General features: G+C 46.3%; 1 protein-coding gene across 1 annotated transcript in view; it reads right to left on the reverse strand.

The window, feature by feature from the left end:
• LOC115461519 overlaps positions 1 to 24,950 on the reverse strand; it is a 66,642-nt gene that overhangs the window by 37,743 nt on the left and 3,949 nt on the right. The window contains exons 3-5 of the mRNA XM_030191373.1: positions 22,922 to 23,036; positions 7,900 to 7,976; positions 2,563 to 2,671 (exon numbers count right to left, since the gene is read on the reverse strand). Coding sequence (XP_030047233.1) covers positions 2,563 to 2,671; positions 7,900 to 7,976; positions 22,922 to 23,036 — 301 coding nt within the window. The remainder of the gene's footprint in view (positions 1 to 2,562; positions 2,672 to 7,899; positions 7,977 to 22,921; positions 23,037 to 24,950) is intronic.

The raw sequence follows: 24,950 nt of genomic DNA on the forward strand, positions 1-24,950 counted from the left end.
AGCCAGGTGGTAACTCCATTTTGGCGTATGTTGGGCACACGTAGATGCTTACACAGCTTAGTAAAAGGGCCCCTTGGTTTGGATATAGTGTGGAATATAAATATTAAGGGGCCCTTTTACTAAGCCGTGCAAGTGAGTACGCGTGCCCAATGTGCGCCAAAATGGAGTTACCGCCTGGCTACCGCGTGGCTCTTGCGGTAATTTCAATTATGGTGCACGACCAAAAAATAATTTTTATTTTTAGGTGTGTGTATTGGACGCGCACCAAGTGGCATTTGATGCATGTAGGTCATTACCGCACAGTTATCACGTGAGACTTTACCGCTAGGTCAATGACTGGCGGTAAGGTCTCAGACCCAAAATGGACACACACCAATTTTGATTTTGCTGCACATCCATTTTCAGCAAAAAATTTTTTAAAAAGGCCTGCTTTACAGGTGCGCTGAAAAATGGACCTGACCATGCCCAAAACCCGCGCCTACACTACCGCAGGCCGTTTTTCAGCACACCTTAGTAAAATGACCCCTAAATTAACTTTAAGGGACACCAAAATGGTGCCTTAAGGGATAGAAGTGTATGGCAGTTCTCATCTCTCTCAGCATCTTACCTCTTTCTCACAGTTTTCATGAGAAAGAGGAAAAGGAGAGTTTGGAAGGCAGAACACTATTCCTGAGCTCCTACACCACACTCCTGACCTTATGCCAAGTCTAATAGGAAGTTCTCCCACATTGAACCTTGAGGTATTGCTCAGTCCAAACAGCTGGATTATGAGTTCCATAGCATTTGTGTCCCAGAGTTCAGCTGTAGACCACACTCAAAGCAACATTTTTGCAGAGGCATCTATTGTAGTAGCCGGGGGCACTTCTGCATCACCAGAAGTGTGACCTGTAAGTGCTGGTGGTCTGGAAAAATTAAATGGTGGTGTTGAAATTAAAGTCAGCTTCCTCCCAGGCAAAAGTGGCTTTAGAAATGCTGGTAGCTACAACAACTTTACTGAGGCCTCCTAATGTGACTTTGAACAGTGTTTGAACTGTGGTTGCTTCAGTGGGAAGACAGTGGCTTCTTTAGCCACCATTACTACACATATTCATAATAGATTACAGTTGAAGGAATCTGATCACTTGGTGATTGCTGGGAGGATCAGAGCCTTGGACTAGCAGTCATAGTTATCCAGTATGCAGGAGACCAAGGAAGCTCTATCACATAAGTTGGAAAATCTTGAAAATGCAGGTAGAAATCTGAACTTATGAATATTGAAATTTCTTAAGATTTCTTCTATTACACTTATTGCTGCTCTTCAAAAATATTTTGTGAGATGTTTTAAAAATTCCTAAAAGGGCTACGAATAGGGCCTACCACCTGCCTTCCGTACCACAGGAGGGGAGCTGTTGGAGCTTCAGATCTGGAACAATAAACAGATAGTTTGGATGTCTCTGCTCCTCTCAAGAGATCTACAGTTAAAAAGCAACATAGGGGGCAGGGGCAGACTGACCATTGGGACAATAAGGCAGTGCCCGAGGGCCCACACCAGTAGGGGCCCACTCACCCCTAGACACCATCTAGTTTAATCATTTTTGATAGGGTTAGGGCCCTTGACTCATTTCTTGGAGGCCTAGATCCCTGTCAGTCCACTCTTGATAGGAGGATTTTGCATGTGACCATGGTCTTTCTGCAGAGGCAAGATTATGTTATCTATTTGTTTTTTAGGAATCAACAGGAGCTAAAGTCTGGATGAGTCCTGAATTGAGTATGGCTACTCAGATCTGGAGGAAGAAATTTATACTGCTGCACCAGGAGACTTTGGCCTTTAGGTTTTAGAATGTAAGATATGTCCTTTTTGAGCCATCAACATTACATTTTTTCCTGGATTCAGGATCTTTGAAGGAGCAAAGTATCTCAAGTCCTGGCACCTAGAAGTCTGAGGGAGTAGAAGTTTGAACCCACCATAATGAATTTGCTAGGATGTCTTTTTTTTGCCTCCTCTTTTTCTTTAACATTTCTTAGTTACATAAGTACGTGGACAGACCGAAGGTTCATCAAGCCTAGCTTCCTGTATCAAACAGTGGCCAATCCAGGTTACAAGTACCTGATAAGATCCCAAAACAGTACAATACATTTTAAGCTGCTTATCCTGGTCTCTCACAGGATTTCTTGTCTAACATAGTACCTGTTTTGTTTCTTTACTACAGCTATTTTCTTTTTTGATTTACCTATGCACTCTTCATGACAAGTCTGTGCTTGTATTATTATTTAAACCTAATAAAGTACATAAATAAATTGTATTAAGAAACTGATGAATCAAAACAATTAAGAATAAAGCATTTTGACACTCAAAAATATTAAAGAGGGGAAGTTAACATAGGCTTCCATTAAGAGGTATTATTTTCCTGTTAACCCAAGTTATTAGTAATTAGGTTTCATTGTATAATATGGGATCTGTGCTAAAATTGCTTGCTAAGTTGTAAAATAACATCTCGTAATGGTAGGCCACACTGATAACTTCCCTCCTAAATGTGTTAGGAGAACATAAGAATAATACCACTTCATATCTTTGGAACCAACCTGAGGTTTTGTACTCTCATCTCTAGGTCAGGTAGATGCTTCATAGTAGAAATGATCCGACTCTGTAGCAATCGTTTATTTTCTATTTGCTGAGAAGACACTGTGTGCACTAAACATATCAAATGTACTTATATACTGTAGCTGAACAAAGAGCAGGGTTCATCCAAATGGCAGGAATGCAGTTTAAAGGTAACTCACCAATAAACTAAATACTCCTAGGGTATACAATCAGCTATTACAATTAGATACCATGACCTAGCAAATTACATAGTAACATAATAAATGACGGCAGAAAAAGACCTGCACTGTACATCCAATTTTCTTTCCCTAATGCACTTCTAAAACTGCTGACCAATCAAACATAAAAAACCTGGGATGCTTTCAAGACGAACTTGACTATTGGGCTCATTTCAAAAGAGAAAAACGTCCAAAAAGTGGCATGTCTGCATTTGGACGTTTTTTTCACAAAAACGTCCAAATCAGTATTTTTTAAACTGATTTTCAGACGTTTTTCTCTGAAGTCCACCAGAAGTGCGTCCAAATCTCAAGAGGGAGTGCTAGGGGTGTGTTCAGGGCAGAACTTGGGCGTTCCTAAGACTTAGAGATTTTTCAGCCATAATGGAACAAAATAAAAACGTCCAGGACTAGATGTTTTGAGCTAGACCTTACGCAAAAAGGTGACCTAAATAACCAGATGACCCCTTATTCCCCCAGTGGTCACTAACCCCCTCCCATCCCCCAAAAATGTGATGAAAAACATTACTTACCAACCTCTATGCCAGCCTCAGATGTTATACTCAGGTCCATTAGAATAGCATGCAGGTCCCTGGAGTAGTCTAGTAATGGTGCAGTGCACTGCAGACAGGTGGACCCACGCTCCTTCCTCCCCCTACCGGTTACACTTGTGGAGGAAACTGTGAGCACTCCAAAACTCACCAGAAACCCACTGTACCCACATATAGGTGCCCCCTTCAACCGTAAGGGCTATGGTAGTGGTGTACAGTTGGGGGTAGTGGGTTTTGGGTGGGTTTAGGGGGGGGGCTCAGGACACAAGGTAAGGGAGCAGTTTATGAAGTGTACCTGGGAGGAGTTTATGAAGTCCACTGCAGTGCCCCCTAAAAATGCTGGCTCCTCCTACATCCCAGTGGCTTGATTTTGTGAGTTTTGCACTTAGACTTTTTTTTTTTTTTTTTTAAATGGACCAAAAAACAAAACGTCCAAATCACAAAACATTGTTCAGAACAGTATTTTCAAAAACAAAAATTAGACATTTTTCTTTTATGAAAATTACCTTTCTTTCCTATTCAGATTTTGAATGTTTTTTGCAAAATGTCCAAAGTCAGACTTAGACGTCATATCAAAAATGCCCCGCTATATATAGTAAAAATGAAACCAAGATGATCTGCAAACTACAAAATTTGACTTAGATTTGGCAGCTCAGTAGTATGTGCCAAAGATAACAACTAGACTAACCCTCCATATTTACAAAGGTGTTATGTCTGAAAGGATGGCTCTGAAGTCAAGGCCCATTTGTAAAAGCCAATGGGAAAAGCCAGTGCTATCCAGATGAATATACTGTACCTGTTTAGGGGACTACAAACATAGCAGTCTTAACATACCAGTTAAGGGGTCTTTTTACTAGCTGTGGTACAAAGAGGCCTTAGCACACCCTTAGCGAGTCTTTCCTGCACGCTAAGGCCATTTTTACCGTGGCCATAAATATGGGTTTTTTCTATTTTTTGCAGTAATGGCCATGCACTAATTTTGCCATTATCACCCAAAGTAACAAAAGAGAGGGTAAAACAGCATACAAGCATAATCAGAAGCAGAAAAAAAACTGCCATTTTTTTAAAATTACCGCATGAGCATTTACTGCCACCCATTTTGAAGGTGGTAAGGCATCCTGCATTATTTGTGCTCTAAACAGTTAGCACATGGTAATGTACATGTGCTGTTTAGTGCAGGAATGCCCACTCTGCCCCTCAAAAAAATTAGAATTTTTTTTTTGCATGCAATAATGTGTGCAGATCAGGATGCCTGAGCATGTCTTTAATATTCCCTTATCTCTTGTTTGTCTTGTTTGTCCTAATTAGATTGTAAGCTCTGTCGAGCAGGGACTGTCTCTTCATGTTCAAGTGTACAGCGCTGCGTACGTCTAGTAGCGCTTTAGAAATGATAAGTAGTAGTAGTAGTAGCATGTCCTGCAGTACTCCATTTTTTTTGCTACATTGGCACCTCATGCAGCTTAGTAAAAGGATCCCTAAGTTAACTATTTAACTTTAGGATGGCATATTCATTGATCCTGTTGAAATGGATAGGGTCGCTGAATATTGGGTATAGAGAGAAGCAAATAAATCCCTTATCTTTATGCGGTAGCCAGGGGGGGTTGGAATATTGCCCATAATTTACATAGATTTGAAAATACAATCTACGTTGAGGTTTTCCAACCCCCCAATTTTGCTAAAATTAAGTGCCTTAGAAAGGCTCATGTATACTTCAGTCAAGCAGGGAAGGGGCCTGGGAGAGGAGTTACTACCTTTGAGAAGGGACACTTATAATTGGGGTGGGGGGGGGGTCATGAATTTGGATGTGGGGGTGAGGGTGCTCTGGCCATGGCTTTGGCTTATATGTGCTGACCCCCTTCAATATGCAGCCATGTGGCCAGGCTTGGCAACCCAGTGCTCTCACATGGTTTTCACCAGCTATATACCATGACTTCCAGTATATAACCATTGCACCCTGCAAGCAGAAGTATAGTATCTACTTAGTAATGAGCTGTTTTACATACATTTGCATGTTTTTCATCTCATTACTATATAACAGGGGGAAACCAAATTATCACTGTGGTAAGGCACCACACTCAGCTTAGAGCCCTTTAACACATATTAAGGGGTAAATAACATGGGTTAGTACCTTAATGCAGCTTGATAACTACCCCTTACTGAATTATGTGTACTGAATATTGCTGTACTGTGCTGTTTTATCATGTATGTCACTCCGGGCAGCCCTTTTTGGAGTTTGGACGGTGGATAATCAATTTCTAAATAAATAAATTGGAGTGCTCATTCTGTGTGAAGTCTGTTTTATGTGTCAGTAGCATGTAATTTTATGTGTGTGTATATTCCTAGCTAATTTTTTAAGGGGATAATATTCAACAGTTTTTATGGGCTGAACTGAGACCAGATATTCAAAGCCAGGTCATGTCCAGGCAGCAGCATTGAATATCCAGGTTACAGGGGACACCGGACACTAGAAAGCTAACAGTGTACTGGCCGATATTCAGACCAGTGCATGGTTACCTTGGCGGATAAAGTTAGGACAGTCAGTATATGCTACCTTTGATCACGATATTAGATAAGTACTGTTCCTGGACCTCTAGGCATTAATTGATGCTTCAATTTCCTTCTTCTCTCGGGGTGCATTATAAGACTGTATTTTCGTTAAGGTTTACGTGCCAGGCTGCAAAATGGTGGAATCTACTGCCACCTTTTATTTGTTTTGAATCTAATTACAAGATTTTTTTGTAAATTGTTAAAAACTTGTTTGTTTTCAAGATTTTAAATACGTAGTCTGTAAGTTTTTAATTACTCAAAAAAACATAATCAAAACACCTCACTGGTAAAGAAACAGTATCTACCAACAACACAGGAAAAAAGCCTCAGATTAATAATGGGGCAATCAGATGTGCTTCCCCAATTCAGTCATTAGCAGAAAAAAAAACTCCAGTAAAGATCATTGATACAGTGTGCAGAATACATCTATATAATCAACTCAAACAATGTGCTTAAAGTGTCTCAAAAAGCTCAAAATTGTTAAATTTATCTGCACCAGTAGTTGCAGAGAGTATTTGCAGGGACTTCAAGTGAGCTGTATCATCATTATTGCTGCCGGTATCCCAAAGTCCAAGATGTCAACAAAAATGGACCATTTGGAGTGCTGCACCATAAGTTCAATGTCCTACATTTTAATTAATTTATCTTTTAGTGGAGGAGTAGCCTAGTGGTTAGTGCAGCAGACTCTGATCCTGGGGAATTGGGTTCAATTCCCACTACAGCTCCTTGTGACTCTGGGCAAGTCACTTAACCCTCCATTGTCCCAGGTACAAATAAGTACCTGTATATAATATGTAAACCGCTTTGAATGTAGTTGGAAAAACCACAGAAAGGCAGTGTATAAGTCCCATTCCCTTTCCCCTTTTATGTAAGCTCAGGAGTTTGTTCAGCTGTGTTGAACTATTATATGGTATGTGCGACCTATAAGCCTTAACTGTGTTGTATGGTATTGTACTGTAGTCCTAAATTTATCTGCTTGTTTAACTGGCTAGCGGACTGAATAACCAGAAGCGTAGCCAGGTTGTGACGCCAGGGGGAGCAGAGAGGTGCGCGTACGCACTGCATAGGTGCGACAGACCACCTGAAAAACAGACGCTATCACCGTCCAAAGTCCATTTGGGGGAGCGGTCGCTTCCCTGGCATCCCACCTAGCTACACCTCTGTGAATAACGCCAGTTAAGTACTGGCTCTGCTCATTGACCACCCTGGCACTTACTGGACAGTCCAAACAAAAAAACAGCACCTGCGTCAGGGGTCTACATAAAATACAAAACATAGAAATAATATATTTTTAAAAATTCCACGTCATCACTGTGGTGAGTTACCATTACCATTTTTGTTTTGATTATTTATCCATTTATTTTCAAATTACTATATAATAATATATGAGAATGTTAAATTATTAAATGCAATGTTAAAATATTAAATGCTTTAGGTGCTTATATAGGCTTATATATGTATGCTTGATGAGTCTAAATATTATTTTTAATTCTTGGTTTTATTCATTATATGTTAACAATTTTTAAAAATATATTATTTCTATGTTTTGTATTTTATGTAGACCCCTGACGCAGGTGCTAGTCACCGAAACACGGCCCGTGTCGGGTCAAGGCTCATTCATTAAAGAACTTTGTTCCATTTTAAAGGCCCGTGGTGCTGTTTTTTTGTTTGGACTTTAGTTTGTACTTTGTTCCCTCTCTTTTGTTATACTTACTGGACAGTGCCACAACATTCAGAACCAATATACAGTGGCACTGCCTGGTTAAGTGCCACTGAATATCGGCAGACAGCCAGGTCAGCGGATTTTAGCCAGACAGGAGTCTCTCCTGCTCACTAAAATCCTTTTGAATATCGAGCCCTACGTTTCTATTTCTGCAGGTTAAAATACTGTTTTACTTGCAGAAAGGCTTTGTAAAGTTACTCCCACTGTGTGCTGTATGGGCATAGAGCAGAATAAAGCATGGCACAACACTACCATCTTGAAAGAGGTCAGATGTGATTATACCTTTTTGAAAATACTTCTTTTGTTGTTGCAACTCTTTAAGCTCTTTCTTCAATAATTCCTTGTTTTCATTCAGTTTCCTTAAAAGAAAATATTTGAGTTAGAGGGCATTGTTACCTTCATATACTTGTCCAACAGGTTTGTGAAAACATTGAGGTGCATTATTAGGGTTACCATATTTGCTCCCACCACACCTCATCCCGCCCACACCACGCCCCCACCCCCTATCACACACCCCTAAGGGTGTCCTATCCTCCCCTCCCCTTACATTACTATACTGCCCTGGTGGTCTAGTGACCTCTTCGGGGCTGGAAAGAGCCCCCTCTTTCCTGCCTGGAGTGCCTGCATACTGTTCCTTGCTGACTCCGGTTCCAGCACCGAGAGTTGAAGTGGCCTTGCGAGACTTTAACTCTCGGCATCCATTTTGAATCGGCACCAGGACCGTCACAGGAACAGTATGCAGGCACTGGGGGCAGGAAAGAGGGGGCTCTTTCCTACCCTGAAGAGGTCACTAGACTACCAGGGCAGTATAGTAAGGTAAGGGGAGTGGAGGATAGGACACCAGTAGGCCCACCCACCTGCCCGTTTGTCTGGAAATCTTGACAAATGGGCAGGCTGGCAAAACCTGCCCGGTTGCCTGGCCATGTCCTCAAAAAGAAGACATGTCTGGGTAAAACCGGACATATGGTAACCCTAAGCATTATGGCATTAATACACATTAAATGTCCCTGTGAGGGAGTCTATAAGATGCTGCCCCTCTCCCTTGATTGCTCTCTCTCACAGTGTCAGAGCCACCTTAAAACAGGAGGGCAGGGTCTAAGAAGTATAAACACTCAAGGCGCAGCTAGATTAGAGAGGCCCAGAGGGAAACAGAAACACCCAACTGCATATGCCTCCACCTGCAACCTGTGAACTGCAACCATGACAGTCAGGTAGGCCAAGTTCAACTTGGAACTCTGCAACACAATATCTTTGACCCAGCTGGATGCAAGCTGGCCTATGTTGCAGTGGCGTAGCCACAGGTGGGATTGGGTGGGGCAGGGCCCACCCACTTATGGCTCAGGCCCACCCAACAGCAGCACATGTTTAGTGGTAATGAAACAGGCTAGTAAATCAGAAGACAAAAGGCCAAATTTGGTTCCAAACAAGGCAACTTTATTGCTAGCAAGTGAACAGTACCGAGTAGTCTCAGGACACTGTGTGTCCCAAATCACCTGACACTTACATTTATACTTCCCTACTGGGCCTGCGCACTAGGCCCCTTACACGTCACATTTGGCATGCGCAGTAAACAGTTGTAGTTCTTACAGTGCATAATTGTAGTTCTCAGTACGTACACACGTCATAATACTGAAAAGATACTGGCAAAAGAAACGAAACTTAGCAGCTTATTCTACATACACACAATGCTCCTTTCTAGCACAGGAGATAAGACTCGTCGGCTCAGAGATGCAGGGCGGGGGTGTTAGCACCCTCCAAGGCCACCTATTCATGTGGCATCTACGTGCAAGCTGATCTCGTATACGCCTTGCTACTACAGTTACAGTTACAAGCTATATGTCTAATAGCCCTGCATTCTGTCTTACATTAGTAAACAATAAAACTGGGTAAGGCACAAAGGTCCAGTGCAGTGATAAAGTATGGCTAAAAGCCAAAAGCAGAGGTAGAATACATAAGTATAAGTCCATCAGTAGGCACAAAACATGAGGTTGTTCTGGTAGGCAGTAGTATTCGGGTAGTAGCGCTCTAGAAATGTTAAGTAGTAGTAGTAGTAGTAGTAGTAGTTCCACTCCTACAATTCCCCCCTTTTGATACTAGACATTCATTCTGATGGAGAGTATCATTCCCAGAACCCTGAAAAGGAAAGGAGAGACAAGAAGTATTAGCAAGGAGGTCACAAGGAGCCCTAAGCCTTTGTGCAGCCGCTGGTTACTTCGCCGGGGTTGAGACGGAGGGCCCCTAGTGGAATCCCCCCCCCTTTGTAGCCGGTCTTATGCTGGCACAAGGGTATTGGCTCATAAATTGATTCGGGAGGACAGAAGTCCGCGTCAGCCACAAGGTTCTTCTTCGTCAGCTTCGTCAGCCTGGGGAATGGGGGAGTACACCTGGAGAGCCATAAGTTGGGCAGCAGCTCGGCGGTCAGCGATACTTTCCATGGTGGAGCGGAGACACCTGAAAACTAAGGGAAGAGACAAGGGAATTAATAGGCAGGACAGCAAAAACAGGCCACCCATGACGAGGAGGCCTTGCAGGCTCCCGGAAGTTGGCAACCAGCTGGTAAGGGAGGAAGTCCAATCCCAAGCGCTGTTCCAGTTTTGGACGGGGACGTGGGCTAATTTGACCATGCGGTCAGTTATCTCGCTGATGACTTGGCTTTGGTCATCAATCTGTAAGCAGCAATTACTGAGGTTAAACTTGCCGCACACCCCGCCTTCCTGGGCTAAGAGGTAGTCAAGAGCCAAGCGATTTTGGTAAACTGCGGTAATGAGCTTAGTGTTCTGTCGGGCTAAAATGTTGAGGGCAAATGCCGAATCGTTGGTAAGGATCTCGAGCACTGCCTGCAAGCGGATAATGCGATTCAGCATATAGATAGGAGTACGGTACCCGTATGTGCCATCTTCAGCCCACGTGGCCGGTCCATAGTAATGAATGATACGTTCTGGCGGCCACTCGTTGTCTTTCCAGTCTCCAATTTGGACTTTAGGTTTGGTGCTTAGAAGAGACCGTTTACGTCTGGCAATGTTATCAGGCCCCTTTTCCACGTAAAGGGGGATGCCCAACGTCTCGCCGACTCGCAGGGGCAGAAGGAAGAAACTAGGTCGGACGGTGCCCAAGAGACAGGTACCGTACCAGCGGGCCGGGAGCTGTTCATAGGCCCTGCGCCCGCAAATATAGTAGTAGCCCTCCGGGGCTACCCACTTAAGGGAGGCATTCCCTCCGTGTGTCCACGTTGCGTTCAAGGTGGGTTCAGTCCAGATGGGCTCCGGGGCAGGCAGGCGGTCCGTCTGCCACCAGGTATGTCGACTGCCGTTAAACTGAAGGACCCCCGTGCAAGCGGAATCTCCCACGGGTACAGAATAACGCTTCGATGGCGCTCGACTAGCGCAGAGGGTACCTATGATATTGGTTCTCAGAGCCCACTCGTACGGCTTCGGGCGCTGGGGAAAGGTAATGTTAGTAGTGTTGAGCGCATCCCATGTTTGCTGTCGGACCTCCTTCGCTTCCCAAGGCCATTGCTCACCCATATCCGTGCCTCCACAGACGAAACAGTTGGTAATTCCCAGGGAGAAGGCGATGTTTTCGGCCAGGTTGAGGAACATATTCCGCGCTTCTGTGGAGATGGGGAACTTAGTCGCTGCCTCTTCAGCGCGAGCGATTTCATCGAATACCTCTTGGTACCCAACGACAGTAGTCTGGTAGTGCGTGGGAGGCTTTGTTTCAAGGCTTTGATATATGGTAATATACGTCAGCGGATCCATCCCTCCGCCGTCAATGCCAAGGCCCCACGTTCCTCTCCAGGGCATGTTGTGGCCTCGGATGGGCCAGTCTAGGGACACATAGTTACCAGAACCTCGACGAAATTCGCCCAGGCCGGTGCATCCGGCATATCCTCCTCCCGTATAAGCGCATACTCGTTCCCAGCCCGAGGCTCGAGTGTCGCCGGCACAGGGGAGCCAAACCCAAGGGGAGCAGCATCTCATGTCTGGGCTGAAGGGGCAGACATACTTGTGGTCGTTCACATATGCCTGACGCCAACTTTGGCTTCCACACTTACGGGACCAAGGGTGTTTGTCCATGGCGGCGCAAACGTCGAAGGTGAGTGTAGCCACCGTTGGGATACCGCCAGCAAGGATGCGAGTGGAATTGACGTAATACAGAATGCCATCACCTTCAACTCCCGGGGGCCCGGCCACATACGCAGGGAGTCCTACACTGAGGGTGACATTGTAGTATCTCGGCTTGGTGGGACTATGGCAGACAGTGAGGTTGCCTTGGAGGCATCTGTGGAACTGTTGGAGGCCATCCGGGGTGATGATGGCACACGCCGGAAGGAGCTTGCAATTGCCTTCCGGGGGCTGCGTCTGGTGGATGAGGGTGGTAACCAGGTGATATCCTCCCTCTATACGATGGCGCACCAGGCGCAAACATTCAGTGCAATTCTGGCTCAGGGTGGTAGGATAGCTCGGGACTGAGCAAAGGAGGAGGAGTAGGCTCAGCATTATATATATGGTGGGAGGTATCCGAGCCTTTGCAGCAAGAAGATAATGAGGCCCACGATGAAGGCTGCAATGAACACAGAGCCGAAGACGCAGTGGATCCAAAAGCTGAGCTCCTGTTGCTGGGCAGGCATGAATCTGTCGGTTCACGTCTTTCTTAGGGTCAGCCGTAGTGGAGCGTCAGGATGTTGATGCGCAGTCCAACGCTTCGGGGCGCTGCTAGTAGGAGCAGCAGGCTTCAATCGGGTCCAATGTATCCACACTGGGTTTCCTGCAATTTTAACAGCGGTTGGGGTCGTTAGGAGAACAAGGGAGGGCCCTTTCCATTTGGGTTTCAGACAGTCAGAGTCATCCCACTCTTTCACCCATACCTCCTCTCCTACCCTGAACCGGTGTATAGGACTGGTAAAAACCAGGGGAGCTACCCTCTCAGTGTATTGCTGGATGTTTTGCACTACCTCGTGTAAGGCTTTCATCTGTCTCACTAAGGAATTCTCGCCCTGTATCTGCAAGGAGTCGGGGAAAGAGGGTAGTGGTGGTGGCCTAGCGTACATCATCTCGTAAGGGGTAAGGCCGGTAGCCTTGGGGGTACACCTGAGATGTAGCAAGGCCAGTGGAAGCAGGTCGGGCCATTTGGCTTTGGCTTCTTGGCATAGCTTGGCTAGCTGGTTCTTCAGGGATCGGTTAGCTCTCTCCACTATTCCACTGCTCTGGGGTCTCCAGGCACAATGCAACTTCCAATCGAGGCCCAGTCTTGTACTGAGCTGCTGAGTCACTTCACTGGCAAAGGCAGGCCCGTTGTCGGAGTTTATCTGCTTGGGGAGACCGTATCTGGGTAGGATATGATGAATCAGTAGGGAGGTGACTTCTTTAGCCATTTCCGTTCTAGTGGGCTGGGCTTCAATCCATCCGGTGTATGTACACGCTGCGACTAGGATGGCTTTGTAGCCCCGGGCCGGGGGCATATGCGTGAAGTCAATCTGGCAAACGTGAAAAGGGCTAGTGCCTCGGAGCACATGTCCTGGCGCAGGACCGGGTCCTGTTCGGGGGTTATTCCGGGCACAAGTTACACATTGACTGGAATCATTTTTGGTCCACAAAGACAACTTGTTGATGTAGTAGGTTTTCTCAAGTAGGCGCCCCAGAGCGTCCCTGCCCAGGTGGGTGCGGTCGTGAGCCTCTTTGGTCACTGCCCAGGCCAGGGCTTCGGGTATCCATATGCGCCCGTCCTGTAGTATCCACCAGCCATTGCGTGACTCCAGACATTCTTGTCGGGCCCACTCCGTTTCTTGGGGGGTGTAGATAGGGGTCTCTGCGGGGAGCTGGACGACGAGTACGGGGTCAGAAGGATGAGAGGAGTAAGGGAGCTGACTTGCCCTTTTTGCAGCATCATCCGCCCGTTGGTTACCGCGGGCAATAGGGTCCGTCCGGCCGGTGTGGGCCCTGCAATGCATCACAGCTACTTTCTTTGGCTTCCAGACTGACTCGAGTAGTTGGCAAATCTCGGTGGCATTTGCGAGTCCTTTTCCCTCAGCTGTCAGGAATCCCCTCTCCTTGTACAGGGCTCCATGCACCTGGAGGGTGAGGAAGGCGTATTTGGAGTCGGTGTAAATATTAACAACTTTTCCTTCAGCCCACAGGAGGGCTTTGGTGAGGGCAATCAGTTCCGCCTTCTGGGCTGACGTTCCGGGTGGCAGGGCCATAGCCTCGATCACGTGGTCCTCAGATACAACAGCATAGCCAGCTCTTCGACTTCCCTCTATTACTTGGCTGCTTCCATCGGTGAACAGGGTAATGCCCCCTTGCCAGGGTTGGTCCTTGAGGTCAGGTCTGCTAGAATGCACAGTGGCCATTACCTCCTCACAGTCGTGGAATGGTGGTTCAGGGGTTGGAAGGAGAGTGGCGGGATTGAGGTTAGTTGTGTCCAGGATCCGCACCTCCGGATTTTCGCACAGGAGGGCTTGGTATTTAACCAATCGGGAGTTGGTCATCCATCTGGGTCCGTGACTCTCGAGTAGGCCGCGGATGGCGTGGGGTGTGGTCACAAAAAGTGTTTGGCCAAACGTGAGTTTATTGGCCTCGTGTATCAGCAGACAGGCTGCCGCAATGCTCCGGAGACAGCCCGGCCATCCTCGTGCTACGTTGTCCATTCCCTTGGAGAGATATGCTACAGGGCGTTGCCAGGTGCCGACCAGTTGGGTGAGGACTCCAAGTGCCAATCCCTTCTTCTCGTCGATGAACAAGTGGAACGGCTTAGTCACATCTGGCAGTCCGAGCGCTGGTGGGGCCACAAGGGCCTCCTTGAGGTCCTGAAGGGCTTTCAGTTCGTGTTTCTCCCACTGGAGATTTTGGCCCTCGAGTTCAGGTCCTTTCAGTTTGGCGTACAAGTCTTGGGTCAGGACAGCGAAGTTGATGACCCAGATCCGGCAGTATCCAGCGGCTCCGAGGAGTGCCCGCAATTCCTTCTTATTCGCAGGAGTGGGTTGGTTACGAATGGCTTGGGTTCGGGGGGTACCGAGCCTTCGGGTTCCTTCTCGGAGGCGAAACCCCAGATACTCGACTTCGATCTCGCATATCTGGGCCTTTTTGCGACTGGCCCGGTACCCCTGGGCTTCCAGGGTTTTCAAGAGGTAAAGGGTAGCTTCTGCACAGTCCGTGTACGTTTCACGGGCCACTAATAAGTCATCCACGTATTGGACGACCGGCCCGTATTCGTCCTGGTACGTTTTCAGGTCCTGGGCAAGTTGGTCACCAAAGAGGGTGGGTGAATTCTTGAACCCCTGGGGGAGCCGGGTCCATGTAAATTGCTGCTTATTTCCCGTCTGTAAGTCTTCCCACGTGAAGGCAAACAACTTCTGGCTATCGGCAGCAAGGGGGATGGAGAAGAAGGCGTCCTTCAGATCAATGACACTATACCACTTGCTGTGGGCTGGCACTTGGGCTAGAATGGAGTAAGGGTTCGGTACGAGAGCAACTATATCGGCCACCTGGTTGTTGACTTTTCTCAGGTCCTGGACGGGTCTGTATTCTGATGTGCCTGGCTTCTTAACGGGCAGTAATGGGGTGTTCCACGCGGATCTGATCGGTTTAAGGACCCCCTGTTGAAGAAGTTTGTGTAAGTGAATTTGCATACTATGCCGGGCCGCATAAGGGATATGGTATTGTCCTTGGTTGACGACTTGAGCATTTGGTTTGAGTTCAATCCATATGGGGATAGCATTAACGGCCAGTCCGCCTGAGTTCACTTCTGCCCATACATTAGGCACTTCATCCATTAGGGCCCGCCTCTGCTGGGCAAAAGGGGTGTTCTGGTCATACCGACAGTCGCCGGGCCCTACAGTTGGGAGGGCGTGTAGTCTCCATTCTTCTCTCACTGGGCAGACAAGTGTTACTGGCCGATCTTCAAAGCTAGCTTCCACTTCCCCCGTGGTCTTGAACTTCAAGGTGGCCTGGAGCTTACAGAGTAGGTCTCGACCAATCAAGGGGACTGGGCATCCGGGGATGTGTATGAACTGATGAGACACCATCGTCCCTCCGATCTGGACTTGGCGTTCCTTGAGGAGGGGCGCTGCAAGGGATTTCCCGGAGGCCCCCACAATTGGTATGGTTTCTTTTGTGGCCGGGGCTATGGCAGTGGTGATTACAGATCGCTGGGCCCCCGTGTCTAATAAGGCTCTCATTAATTGCGTCCCCACCCGAATTTCCACCAGAGGGTCAGTGGGGACTCTGCCCTCCCGGTCTCTTCATGCGGTACTGTCCCGGGTAGCGTCAACAGCCATCTGCCATTCCCTTTGGTCATCCCGTCCTCGACCTCCTCGGCCTCGGCCCCGGCCTCGTCTGGGGCCCCCTGTGCGGTCGTTAGTCTCCTCCTCTCTCGGGCGGTCCCATGGTTCCTCCTCTCTCGGGCGGTCCCGTATCTCCTCTGGGCAGTCAGCCCACCAGTGCCCTTCTTGCCGACAACTTGCACACTGGTTACGTCCTATGGGGGACCGTGTTCCTCTTGTCCTTTTTCCCCTCCCCTTTGGTCTAGACCTTAGGCGCTCTTCCAGTACCGTGGCCAACACATCCGCCTTCTCCCGCATCCGTCTGGTCGATTCCTTCCGGGCCTCCGTCTTCTCTTCTTGGTCGCGATATCCGAATACGCGATCAGCTATAGCTTTCAGTTGGCTGATGCTCATCCCTTCAAACCCCTCCGTTCTCTGCAGCTTTCTTCGTATATCCGGTGCTGACTGACTAACAAAACTCATAACCACGGTTGGGAGGTTCTTGGGATCCTCGGGGTTTATTGGACTGTGCCTTCTGAATGCCTCCATAAGTCGTTCGAGGAAGTCCCCCGGGCTCTCGTCCTTCAGTTGGACTACACTGTGGATTTTCCCCATATTTGTAACCTTCTGCTTCCCCTTCTTCAAGGCTGCCAGGTACGCCTGCTGATACCGGCGGATAGAGGTCTGGCCTTCAGCGGTTCGGTAGTCCCACGCAGGGGCAGCGAGGGGCGCCTCCGTTTCTATTAGATTCTGTAAGTTAGCATGAGTTGGGTTCGCATCCCGGACAGCTTGCTCCATATTCTGTTGTAAGAGACGGCGTTCTTCCGTGGTCAGAATATGGGCGCTTAGTTGTCTAAGGTCTTCCCACGTAGGATTATAGCTGTATATAATGCCTTCCACTAATTCTACCAACTGCTCGGGCTTCTGGTCGTAAGATGGCCCATGCAATTTCCAATTGTACAAGTCGGCACTGGAGAAGGGAACGTGGCTATAAACTGTTGATTCAATGGGCTGACCCCCTTCTTCTGTCGGGTTTGGGGTAAAAGTGGTAGATAGTCGGACTGGGTATATATTGATGGGCCCCCCTTTACGGCCGGGAGGGAGGGCCTTTTGTGGACTTGATTGGGGAAACCGGGTAATGTTCTTCACACCCCGTTTACTCTTCCGGGTAGTCGCGTGGCCCGTTGGTTCAGGTGAGGCTGGTCGGGAAATCTCTTCGGCCTCCGACTCTGACCCGGAGGCTCCGGCGTTATCCGGGCCCTCTGCTAGGCCCGCGAAGTCGGGGTATATAGGGGCATATGGCGGTGGCGCAATATCGTCTTCGTATTCTTCCGTCGTAGCAAGTATCGGGGCCTTTGGGGGCTTCTTTTCAGGCAAACCCTGAACTTTCCCTCGGGTTTCCTTCGGGGTTTTCATTCTAGAAAGTGTGTTGGTAGTACTGGGCGCGGTTTCTGCCTTAACAATGGTAGCAGGGGGCGTGGTCTCAGTGGCCTCTACGCTAGGGGCGGTCGGCCGTATGGGGGCGGTCCCTGCGGCCTTCTGAACGGCAGCGGTTGCCGGGCTTTGGAGAGCGAAGGCATAGGTCGGCAGGGCTTTAAGTTTAGTTTTCCGGCCCTTCCTCTGCTTCACCACCATGAGGGCGGCTTTCTCTACCTTCCGTTGGGCCCAAGCCGGCGGATCCCGGACTACATCCAACCACGCTTGGATGTATGGAATGTCCTCGGGGCAGCCTGGGTTCCCTTCAACTATGACAATATTCATGACCGCCGCCACCTTTTCATACTCAAATGACCCTCCTGGGGGCCATTCAGCAATCCCTAGCCCTGGCCACATAAATTGACATCGCTGTATCATCCCGGCCCTGCTACACTTATCTTGATCGAACACTTCGCTAAAGTGTTTCGTCATTAAATCTAACGGTGTGGACCCACCCCCGCCCATCCTAACCTGAGTGCCAAAGGACAGGTGACGGACAAAGGGGGAAAGGGGTGGTGGAGGAGTAAGGGGTCTCGTTCCACCAGACACAGAAGGTTCAACACTCGGCCTGACCAGATCGCGGTCGCCCGGCCTGGAACTGCTAGCCCATTCACACACTTTCATACGCCACAAGAAACCCTCCCGTTCGCCGCTCGGTTTCGTCGTCGGAGCCTAGTGAGTTTCGGGACCTAGTCTTATACCAATAGTCCGTATTAGTCACTGGCTAAAAGAGGGTGATCACGCCTCTTCTTCGGTCCTTACTGGGCCGGTCACTACATAGAGTATACTCGCCTGTCCGCCGGGGTCGCAGGCCGCGCCGTCGTACGCTTCTCTCTGAAATAGAAAAAGGTGCCTTGCCGGAACCACACAGCCCCCTTTACAGTCAGGCGGAGTTGATCGGCCCTCCTCCGGGAGATGGACGCTGAAATCAGCGGTGGCCACTCACCACCTTCTCGGAAGGGGATCGATGACCCGATCCGACCGCAATGGGGGAGGGGAAGAATATAATCCGATTTCCCTTTTGATAACACTCCTGGCTGGCTCGCCAATGAAACAGGCTAGTAAATCAGAAGACAAAAGGCCAAATTTGGTTCCAAACAAGGCAACTTTATTGCTAGCAAGTGAACAGTACCGAGTAGTCTCAGGACACTGTGTGTCCCAAATCACCTGACACTTACATTTATACTTCCCTACTGGGCCTGCGCACTAGGCCCCTTACACGTCACATTTGGCATGCGCAGTAAACAGTTGTAGTTCTTACAGTGCATAATTGTAGTTCTCAGTACGTACACACGTCATAATACTGAAAAGATACTGGCAAAAGAAACGAAACTTAGCAGCTTATTCTACATACACACAATGCTCCTTTCTAGCACAGGAGATAAGACTCGTCAGCTCAGAGATGCAGGGCGGGGGTGTTAGCACCCTCCAAGGCCACCTATTCATGTGGCATCTACGTGCAAGCTGATCTCGTATACGCCTTGCTACTACAGTTACAGTTACAAGCTATATGTCTAATAGCCCTGCATTCTGTCTTACATTAGTAAACAATAAAACTGGGTAAGGCACAAAGGTCCAGTGCAGTGATAAAGTATGGCTAAAAGCCAAAAGCAGAGGTAGAATACATAAGTATAAGTCCATCAGTAGGCACAAAACATGAGGTTGTTCTGGTAGGCAGTAGTATTCGGGTAGTATCCGGCGTTCCACTCCTACAGTAACTGGTGGGAATCCCAAGCTCCACCAGCTGAAGATTTCCCCTGATGGTAACGAAAACGCTACTCTCCACGACACCGGCACCTGCGCATGCTCAGTTTTCTGTGCGTACCTGCTGCCAAGATGGAAAGAGGCGTTTTTCCACCAGCTGAGATAATTTGGGGGGGGGGGGGGGGGGGGGAGAACACTTGGTGCCCACCCAATTCTTGCTTAGGCCCACCCAAAATCTGTTGTCTGGCTACGCCCCTACTGTGTTGACTGCTAAAGATTGTACTGGGACTCTAGGAGCCAGACCAGAGCCCAGAAGTATATGCCACCTTTCTCTTTTCACCTGTGAATTGAACAGGCCCCCTACCTGACACCTTAAACAAATATTATTTTGTTCACTTTAACCTGCTGTGGGGCTCTGGTTTATCCTGGCTCCAGGGCCTGCCCTCGTTCATGTTACCACAGTTCCTTAATCTGGATTAAATGGAAATAATGTGCATTATAGAGCACGTTAAGTTACCACAGGATACATAATAACGAGATGGAAAGCATGCAGATACATGCAAAGTACCTCATTATTATGTAAATTGAATACTTCTAGATACTGCTAGGGTCACCAATACCATTTTGAATCTGGCACTGGCAGGGTAAGAGTGACTGGGGATCACTCCTGCCCCAGACACCCCTAGATACCATGTATTAGGAAGCATAGGCGGAGGGGGGGGATAAGGGAGTGGGGGTCTTGTGGGGGGGGGGGGGTCTTTGTGGGCAAGAGGATTCTTCAGGATGCAAGGTTGTGTTAGAGGGCTCAAATGGAGGGGTGCTTGCACTGGACCCTTTAAGATGCAGCTCAAGAGTATCAGGGCAAAATTTCTTCCCTGATTCAGATCTGGTTTGGATTATATTAATACTGAAATCAAGAGCTTTAATACAAAAAGCCAGATACATGTCTTCTGTCTGTGCCTGCCACCGGAAGTCTACAGAAAGTGGCTTTTCTATTGCTGGCGCTGGTCCCCTCTTGGAGGCCGGGCCTGGGGGAATCTTGTCCCCCTCGCCCCCTCTCTGCAGTCCTGTAAGGAGGTAATTTTAAAAGGTGTAAATGGGATATAAAATTTGGTATTAAATACATGTAAGAAGGTTTATGCATATGAATTGATTTTAAGGCAAAAGAGAATACATGTACATTAGAGATTTTGCATCTCTATGTTTGCTGAGGGCTTGACACTGAAATATGTGTGTACTACATATTATATAACACCAGTGTGTGCATATGTCATCAAACTGTGTGCAAATGTAGCAGGCTGCTAAAATCCTCTTTCCTTTGCAGTAGCAGGAAGAACTTTTGGGGCCCCTGTTCCAGAAAGTGCCAATCCAATCTGAATAGGAGGAGGTCCGTTCTAAGAAAGTGCTCTGATAGGACTTGATCTTGAGCTTTTGGAGAGAAGTATAAAACTCTTTGCAGTCATTTGAAATGACATAAGAAATGTCAATAACATATCAGATGTTGTTTCATATTGTTTCGTGCTATTGAGAAATAATGCAAAATGGGGGGAAAAAACTAAACAAACAGCAAAATCAGTAAATGGCATGTGAAATTACACAAAGCTTCCAACAAATGATGTAAAGAAATACACTTTTATTGACAAAACACCATAAAATAAAAGGACCCGACACAGGGCTGTGTTTCTGCCGAGGACTGCATTCTTCAGGGGTCACAAATGATCTGTCAAAATGTATTGTGGATCATGGAGAAGTGATGAAATAAGTCCCCGATCCGGAGGAGCTCAACTGGAAAAACATCAATATAAATCATCCTGCTTCTCTCATCAGGACTAAAACCACAGAAGCAAGACGATTTATACTGATGTTTTTCCAGTTGAGCTCCACCAGATCTCGGACTTGTTTCATCACTGCTCCATGAACCACAATACAGTCTGACAGAGCTTTTGTAACTCCTGCATCAGGCAGTTCTCCGCCGAAACACGGCCTCATATTGGGTTCTTTTATTTTATGGTGCTTAGTAAATAAAAGTGTATTTCTTTACATCGTTTGTTGGTCCACCCTACTCTGCTTTTAAATGTTTTCCACCTAGGGTTTTTTCCCTTTCCTTTTGGTTGGTATTTTGGGTTTTTTTGTTTGGTTGTTTTTTTAATGGAAAATTAAACAATATATATATATATTTTTTTTAATTATTTTTTTTTTTTGCCTTCACAACCCTAATTTGTGTCTGCTGTATAAGATGCCTAAGGTAGGTCCACCTTGCATTTTAGGATCCAACAGTTGGATGAGTGGTTTGTGCTGGAGAGCTGCTTGTCTGTTTTATTTTATTTTTTTCTGCTTTCTCGGTCCTCTTACTTGCTTGCATACACATTTTTTCTCTATTCTGGTTAGTGTCAGTCTCTTTATTCCTTTCTGCCTGTTTGCTCTTTGTCTGTGTGCTTCTTTATGACTTTATATGTGTGGCTAGATCTCTGTGTACATATGGCTTTGGGGGAGGGTGTATATAGATAGATAGATAGATAGATAGATAGATAGATAGATAGATAGATAGATAGATAGATAGATAGATAGATAGATAGATAGATATTATATATGTGTGTGTGGATGTGGATCTGAGTGTGTTGGTGGTAAGTAAGTATATTTAGAATGAGTTATCAGTGGCTTGTGTGTGCCCTGGCTTGAATGAGGAAGAGGTAACAGAGGAGGAAGAGGAAAAGGGAAGGAATTTGATATACCACCTTTTTGTGGTTATAGTCAAAGTGGTTTACATATTCCATACAGGTATTTATTTCATACCTGGGGCTACTCCTCAACTTAGGCTACTCCTCAGCTTCTCCAAGAGGTACCTCCTGCAGAAGAAAAAGAGGATCGGCACCCAGTTCCTGGCTTTGTCAGAAAAGCAATGTCAATGGAGGTGTAAGTTTGATAAGGAGACCGTTCTCCACCTATGCCACGAATTGCAGGGTAAGTTTCAGCCTTTACTTGGAAAGCACATGCCATGCCAGTGCATCTGAAGGTAATCACAGTCCTCACCTTTTTGCACACTGGAAGCTTCCATATTATTGAGGTGGCTACAGCAAGGATAAGCTAACTGATCACCTCTCTCTGCATTGTACAGTTTTTGAGTACTTTTCTTTGAGAAGCAACTGATATATTTCTTTTTCGGAGGATAGTCACCAGACACAGCCAACCATGACGCAATTGTACAATATGATTTGCTTTCCATTAATTTTGATGGTAATAGATTGCACACACATTGCTTTCAGGCCACTTGCAGGGAGTGAGGATAGTTATAAGGTATTTCTCTCCCTCAACATGCAAGTGGTCTGCAAAGCCATAGGTCTCATCACTGATGTGTCCCATGCTTCCCAGGCTTCTCCATGATATGTTATGTCACAGACTGGCATAAATAAGTGCTCTGTGAATAGCAAAATCAGTGGAGAGAAGGCTCTTAGGCAAGGAAGGACCTCTGAAACATATACTCTACCTTTTACGATAGCTTTTTTCCCTCCAACTAAGCCTCTCATTTCTTTTGCAACTCAGCCAAGGAAGCACCAGGGGAGTCCCAGCAAAGCCGAACAGTCTACCATACAACCATTGTTCCACTTACTGTTTTTTTTTCTATGAATTGCCCCTCCCCCCAAAGTGATAGAGACTATCCTCAGAACATCTGGCTCATGAATCCCAATGCTGCTTCCCAGAAAGCAGCTGAGAAGCAGCATAACATGGCCAACAAGCACACAAAGTTTTCAAGACATATAAGCACTATTAATGATTGGACCTTTAGCCTGCTGAAAACCCACTTCAGATGCCTGAATAGATTTGGGAAAACTCTACTATTCCACTCTAAAGCAGCTATGGCATTACTTGATTATTTCGGCATTCTGAATTTTTCTGTCAAAATGCTGAATATTTCTTATGGCCAAGATTCTATCAATCATCTCCTGTTTGGGGGGTGAAACCATAGAACTTCCGTGGTGTCCTAAAATTAAAAAAAAAAAGAACATTTACAATTAGTTTTATATGAGAAGTTAATTTGAAGAAATCAAACTAGAATTCAATAAGACAATATATTCTTTGCCCATATTAAATCCTTGCATACAGGGTACTCCACACAGAGAAAAGATAGCAGCTGAAAGAAGTCAAATGCACAAATCAGAGTGATTGATTGTTTCTATATCGGTTGCTTCTCCAAGCAGGTGATGTAAAGCTGACCTAGGAAGTTTAAATTAGCTCGCATTTGGTATAACTATGTATTTTAGCATTAGGGTTAATAAAAAGCTAATTCTTCTTAAAACACAAGCTAATCAGAAGTAAACTTCCATCACAAACTGAAAAGGAACAGAAGGGCACACGTCCCTGTAATTTATCCAGTTGCAAACTATGCCAAAATATTTCACAGGACCCCACAGTTACCCACAAAGGAAAGATATTCAACATAAAGGGATCTTTCACTTGCTCATCTTCCAATGTGGTATATATCATTCAGTGTAAAAAATGTAACGAAGGATGCTATATTGGAGAAACAGGCCAGATGATTAAGACAAGATTCAATTTACATAGACATCACATGAACAATACAGCCAGTAGGGCCCCCACCCCGGTGGGACAGCACTTCACAGAACCAGGACACTGTACCAGTGATTTCACAGTGAGAATACTGAAAGGTAACTTTAAAACCATACAAGAACGTAAGACCTTTGAAGTCAGAATGATTGAATATTTTAACACCCAACAGAAAGGACTTAACAAGGACCTGGGGTTCCTAGCCCATTATAAACCATAAAGCTGTATGTCTCTGTTGATCACCCTCCCCTCACCTACCCACACCCATCCTGTTAGAATATCAATGATATGCTTTGATGTTCCCATGCATACCTCCGACCCCCCCCCCCATCCTCCCACCCTGTCAGACTGTCATAGTAATGCTTGAATGTTTTCACTTATATACACTGTCAGCTAGCACATTTGCTTATTTCCGATCTGACGAAGAAGGGCAACCTTCGAAAGCTAATCAAGAAATGTATTAAGTTATGTCCAATAAAAAAGGTATCATCTTATCCATGTTTTATTTTGTTTGATTTCTATTGATAACTTCAGGAAAAGGCTAAGCTGATCTTAGTTTTGCCCTTCTGCATACGGAAACTTGTAATTTTAAACTAGATCGGAGGCAAAATCTGCACTGTCGCTACCTGTTATTGATGGCATTGAATCTGATATCTCTATTAGTAAATGACTCTCAAATATCTGGGTCTGTTTGGCAGGCTGCAAGTACAGTAATAATTTATACATGTGCTCACATAGTCCAGTCTGTTAGGCTGCACAGGCAATTGAGGGGGTCTTTTACAAAGGTGCACTAGTGTTTTTAGCACTCGCTAATGATTAGCCGCACTAAACGCTAAAGACGCTCATAGGAATAGATGGGTGTCTCTAATGCTTAGCGTACGCTTATTTTTAGTGTGCACTAAAAACGCTAGCATGCCTTTGTAAAAGGGGCCCTGAATGAGCAATGGCATGTTAAATTATTATACAACCTTTTGGTTGCACATGGGAAGAGAGGCATACAGGGTATTAATTAAGTGATGGATGCTGCATGCTTACCTTTCCCCAGAGAGAATAGTATAAAGACAAAATCCATCCTGAATAAGGAGAGACATCTTACAAGTGGTCACACTTTAAGCCCATATTTTTCAGCCACACCTTTGGGGTTCTGCCCCAAGGGCTTTAATGTGGTGAGAGCCATGCACCTCCAGTGGATAATATCTGGACTACTTGAATGGTTTGGTCTCCTGGCGAGACACATAGCTATTATTTTGTGTGATAGTGGTGCGAACAATTACCTCTCCTGTCTTGATTTGGCATTCCTTTCAAGTTCTACTTTATTTTACTATTATTC

The sequence above is a fragment of the Microcaecilia unicolor genome, chromosome 2, assembly GCF_901765095.1.
Source record: "Microcaecilia unicolor chromosome 2, aMicUni1.1, whole genome shotgun sequence".
Classification (NCBI taxonomy): domain Eukaryota; kingdom Metazoa; phylum Chordata; class Amphibia; order Gymnophiona; family Siphonopidae; genus Microcaecilia; species Microcaecilia unicolor.